Source organism: Zea mays, chromosome 4, assembly GCF_902167145.1.
Source record: "Zea mays cultivar B73 chromosome 4, Zm-B73-REFERENCE-NAM-5.0, whole genome shotgun sequence".
Classification (NCBI taxonomy): domain Eukaryota; kingdom Viridiplantae; phylum Streptophyta; class Magnoliopsida; order Poales; family Poaceae; genus Zea; species Zea mays.
Window position 1 is genome coordinate 241514510 of NC_050099.1, and position 5486 is coordinate 241519995.

The 5486-nt window shown below is 42.3% G+C and overlaps 1 protein-coding gene across 1 annotated transcript; it reads left to right on the forward strand.

The window, feature by feature from the left end:
• Window positions 1-388: 388 nt before the first annotated feature.
• Window positions 389-4990, forward strand: LOC100383510 (26S protease regulatory subunit S10B homolog B). The gene is made up of 10 exons (NM_001176158.1): window positions 389-542; window positions 2210-2329; window positions 2601-2737; window positions 2855-3016; window positions 3125-3211; window positions 3293-3379; window positions 3856-3993; window positions 4107-4298; window positions 4372-4470; window positions 4559-4990. Exons 1-10 carry the CDS (start codon window positions 437-439, stop codon window positions 4631-4633), a joined length of 1203 nt encoding a protein of 400 aa, NP_001169629.1. The 5' UTR covers window positions 389-436; the 3' UTR covers window positions 4634-4990.
• The last annotated feature ends 496 nt before the right edge of the window (window positions 4991-5486 follow it).

Sequence of the window (5486 nt, forward strand, 5' to 3'; positions counted from 1 at the left end):
AGCTTGTATCCGTCTTCGCAAATTGCGAGTAGCTCGCGACGCTTCCCTTTTCTGCGCTTTCTCTCTCCTCCTCCTAAATCCAAATCAAACAACCGTCCCACGGTACGGCTGCCTCGCCCCTCTTCTATCTGCTTCGCAATTTGCAAATACGAGCTGGAATAGGAAGAGCCGCCGGAGAAAAGAAATAGATAAAAAGAGTTTTATGTGGATCCTACGTACTGTAACTTCTAAAATAGGAATGCGAATCAGATATTCACCGGAGTCGGTCTAAGGAAACATGGCCCACCATATATTTCGTAAAACACTTTGATGTTCCAAAAGATAAGCAGCATCGTGAGCTCTGCAGTAACACTAGTCAAATTTTACGTAACTTGCGTGGTTCTCTTCCTGCGACGGAAGCAAACACTGCCCGAGACATAGACAGCGGGACGTCGAGATGGCCGACGGGGAGGACGCCGCCGCCGCGCGCCGCCGGGCCGCCATCACAGACTACCGCAAGAAGCTGCTCAACTGCAGGGAGCTAGAGTCGCGCGTCGGCACCGGTGAGTCGTCCCGCTCCCCTCCCCTTCTGCCCTCACCCACTTTGCTCGGCTCCAGTCTCCCTAGGGTTCGGAGGGCCCGATTCCCGTGTCTCACTAGGGGGATCATGGCTGTATGTGCGGGATCTAGCTGGAGGTTTGGATGCCGAGTAGTTTTTGTGTAGATTCACTGGCCATGCCGCGGCGTACTCGGTGATTTCAAGGCTTTACTAGGGAGGGTGATGATTTCCTTCGCGGCTCCTTCGGTACTAGACCGTGACCAGTGGCGTTGGGTCTTGGCAGCTGCTGATTCAGTAGATTTGGCGTTGGAGAGCTGAATCTGGTGGTCTGGGGACTGGTTGCTTTATGTGGATCTGAAAAGTTCCTGCAAATAAGAGGCGCCTTAGTGTTTAGGCCAACTCCAGCAACGCCGTGTGCGTGTATAACACTGTTTTGCACTCTAGATGCACTGTTTGGAGAGAGGAGTTTGAAATAGGGAGTGAGTAAGGAGTCTGCTGGAGATAGTTTAGTTTGGTTAATCTTGGTAGCTGTTGCGAGAATAATTGGCCCCGATATCTCCCTCTCACTCTGGTTGAGCTGCTTAGTATTTGTTGATCACTCGGTCGATCAATAATTTGCAGCTAAACAATCGAAAACTTGTTGGAGCATCAGTTGACGCTGGCAATTCTGTATGCACTCATTCTCTACATTTATTTGGATGGATTTCAGTCTTGAGGGGGTATTAGGAATTCCATGGCAACAGTAGTATGTAGCTTGAACTTGGTTACAGCTGTCGCAATCCAAGAGTTGTCCCACTTCTCAGCATGCTAACTGCATGATGGCTATTTAAGAAAATTGTACGGTACAAATGCTCATAACTTCGTTCTCTGTATCCGATTATTGGTAATGTGTGTTATTGAGAGCTAGGGATAATATGTTGTGTACCAAGAGTCATCTGGTTATATGTAATAAATTATTATAAACTTGTATTGCCCTAGTTCTGCAGTTGAAATTTCTTCCCGTCACGAGCTTTAGTTTTTTCTCCGTTGGTCTTATATCTATACCACCATATAATCCACCAATTTAAACTTTGCAAAACCCACACAACTTAATCACCTCACACTCATAACCTCCACAAAATCCACCAAACAAATTGCACTCAGACTTATCATACCATCAAAACCAACAGTTCAGATCGCTGGATAACCTCTTATCCATTACTCAAATCTAATGAACAATATTATTTGGATCATCCCTCACCCTCTCTCCCCTGCGCCTCTAGCCCCCCCTCCCCCGCGTCCCTGTCGCCCTCTTCCCCTCACTCGCACCATCGTTGCTGCCGCTGTCAACTCCTCCCCCTGCGCCGTCGACCCCTTCCCTCCTCAGAATCATAGCGTTAGCATGAACTATATGCTAGTAAGGGGGGTGTTTGTTTGGGATTATAATCTTTCCAGATTATATTATCCAACAAATTTTGAACCCGAACAAACACCCCCTAAGTAAAAGTACAAGAGGTATCTGTTGCTACGAGTCTATGGTACTCTATTACTATTATTTTTCATTTGTAAATTTGATGCACAGCCAGAACTATCAGCATTGGTGCTTCACGATAGTTACATTGTTTGCTTGTTTTCTAAAAATATCGTTCCAATTTACTAACCAGTATGATTTGCTTGTCCCCTTGGATGCAGTGAGAGAAAGCCTTAAAACTGCAAAGAAGGATTTTACCAAGACTGAGGACGACTTAAAGTCTCTGCAGAGTGTGGGGCAAATAATTGGAGAAGTACTCCGACCTCTTGATAATGAACGCTGTAAGTCCAGAGCATTTCCTGTCTTTAGATCTGTATTCATGTACACAGTTTACAGGCTTCATAGTCAATTCTTTTCCCTGACTATAAAGGAATGCATATCTGTTTTGGTCGTTCCTTTCTCCTTGGTAACAAGAAATGAGAATACTGCTGATAATCTATAGTACCCAACTGGCCATTTTCTTTGGCATGTCTACATAAAGTATCACTTTTAGTTTCTGTTTTATACTTATCAACGGTATACAGCTGAACATTGAAACACCTGTCTCTTCAGTTATCGTGAAGGCCAGCAGTGGTCCCCGATACGTGGTCGGTTGCCGAAGTAAAGTGGACAAGGAGAAGTTGACATCTGGTACTCGTGTTGTACTTGACATGACGACCTTGACAATAATGCGCACTCTTCCACGGGAGGTGTGTTTGTTTATCGGTCATTTTATGTACTTTTCTTCGTCTGTTTTTTTCCTGTTGAACAACCAATGTTTTCAATGGAAAAATGTATTTTGATGATGTGGAATGAAAATCCTTCAGGTGGATCCTGTGGTATATAACATGCTTCATGAAGATCCAGGAAATGTCAGTTACTCTGCTGTAGGTGGTCTGTCTGATCAGATTAGAGAGCTCAGGGAGTCCATTGAGTTACCACTTATGAATCCTGAACTCTTTCTTCGGGTGGGAATTAAGCCTCCTAAGGTAAACACAAATATATGTTTAGATCCCAATTATGCATATGAGGTCAAAGAGATAAATGTCTAATGTTCCGACTGGATATCAATATGCTTGTTTGTTTTACTCATCCAGGGTGTTCTACTCTACGGTCCTCCAGGAACTGGGAAGACCCTATTGGCAAGGGCTATCGCAAGTAACATCGATGCCAACTTTTTGAAGGCGTGTGACTTTTCACTTCATTGATGGTATTCAGTATTTCTTATCCTTCAGATATGTTGCTTACATAATGCCTGAAAACAGATTGTTTCAAGTGCTATTATCGACAAATACATTGGAGAAAGTGCTCGTTTGATTAGAGAAATGTTTGGCTATGCACGTGACCACCAAGTAAGTATCAGAATCTTGATGCCACTCATTTTTAATTCCTGCAAACCTAATGGGTCTGATCTGATCTTTCATTTATCTGAAAGACACTATCATGGTATATTGATATATTCCCTAAAAGCTGTGTGTCTAAATCAGCTATGCAAGCTGGTATACAATACTACAATAATTTATTTGATGAACATATTGTGTCATAAAAATATTTCCCACCAATGCAATATGGAAGATGCACTTTACCAATAAAACTGATCATTACTTAGCGTGTGGATCTTGTTGTTAGTGTTGCATGAGAAGAAATACTTTCCAAATTATCATCCTTGCATGAGAAAAATCACTCCGATTAATTACTTAATTTGAATTCCCTGTTGGGGTACTACTAGATCAATAATGCATTTCCCTTACCTGGCTTGTATTATCATTCATTTTAGTTCCATCAATCATGATATTTGTTCTTTTCATGTCAAATTGTTCTTATCTAGCCATGCATCATCTTCATGGATGAAATTGATGCTATTGGTGGTCGAAGATTTAGTGAGGGAACTAGTGCTGATCGTGAGATTCAGCGGACGTTGATGGAGCTCCTTAACCAATTAGATGGATTTGATGAGCTAGGAAAGGTAAATTTGTTATTTGGATTACTCACATTTTTTCTAGGTACAACGATATAGTAGCTTGTGTCTTGTTGTTTCTGTCTAAATTCAGTTTGACAAGGATATTTTGGCTTGAACAGGTAAAAATGATCATGGCCACAAATCGACCTGATGTTCTGGACCCGGCGCTCCTGCGTCCTGGACGTTTAGATAGGAAGATTGAAATTCCGCTACCCAACGAGCAATCAAGAATGGAAGTTCTAAAAATCCATGCAGCCGGTATCGCCAAGCATGGGGAGATTGATTATGAAGCAGTCGTGAAACTAGCTGAAGTGAGTTAGTTGTGTTATTCATATCTAACCTCTAATCCCATCCTATAGTTTCACCTTACTCTCCTGGTTTCAGGGTTTCAATGGGGCTGATCTTCGGAACGTGTGCACCGAAGCTGGCATGGCTGCAATTCGTGCAGAGAGAGATTACGTAGTCCACGAAGACTTCATGAAGGTGCACTATCTCGCACTCCAATCTTGTGTACCTTCGAATAGTTGTGGTTAAACATTGACACTCAAAATCCCTGCAACTTTTATTTCAGGCTGTGAGGAAGCTAAATGATGCAAAAAAGCTGGAATCGAGTGCGCATTACAGTGCAGATTTTGGCAAAGAGTAATGATGCTAATGCCGATGCAACGGACAAATGCATTTGGCATGTATCATCAGGCGAGCCCAGTCAGATGCGATGCAAAAGCGAGAAAGGAACCAGCTATTTATGTTCAGGCTACAGGCAGCTTCTCTTTTTTTCCTTCTTTCTCGTATTCACAATTTTAGTGAGGAGGATTGTCGAGCTGACCGGTGGGAGAAACCAGTCGAGAATTTAGTAGCTTTGCACCAGATGCCATTTGCTTCTGTAAATCACACATTATCTGCTTCCGTGTGTAGAATGGTAATAACTCGTCCCAGCTCCATGTACTTTTGACAGTGTGCTCGACTTGCGTGGTAAAAACAGAGAAAAGAACAATTTGTGTTCATTCTGAGCTACGAGTTCCCTTCATTTGCACTATTCACACTCCAAAATTACTGAAGAAGGGGCTAGTTTCAGTTACACGTGTCTTCAGTCAAAGATAGGGGTCTTGGGTCCGTACAATTTTATTCCTTACCTTAGGTATGATCAATGAGAGCTTTTTTTGGGGTCCCTAGAGGGTTAACTCTAAGGATTAACTGCAAAAAAATCAAGAACTCCTGAACTTAGGTATGTATAATGAGGGGTTTATTGAGGGGTCTCTAGGAGGTTAATTGCAAAAAAAATCAAGAGACAAACTCTTCGTAAAAAACTTGTCTTTTCACGGCTTTCTATATATATTGTTTCTTAACTACATTAATGTTTAGTGGCTTAGGATTATATGATACATTTTCTTACCCATCACTTTTACTTAGAAAAATCTTCTTACCCATCTCTTTTACTTAGAAAAATCGAGTAAGAGGTTCTAGGTTGTACATATCCTTAATGGGCTGGCTTGATTTGT

Excerpts from the sequence above, each read along its gene's own strand:
- LOC100383510 (NM_001176158.1), top strand. The coding sequence starts at position 437 with ATGGCCGACGGGGAGGACGCCGCCGCCGCGCGCCGCCGGGCCGCCATC. Across the intron at positions 3,017-3,124 it reads TGGGAATTAAGCCTCCTAAG|GGTGTTCTACTCTACGGTCC; the intron begins GTAAACACAAAT and ends TTACTCATCCAG. Across the intron at positions 3,994-4,106 it reads GATTTGATGAGCTAGGAAAG|GTAAAAATGATCATGGCCAC; the intron begins GTAAATTTGTTA and ends TGGCTTGAACAG.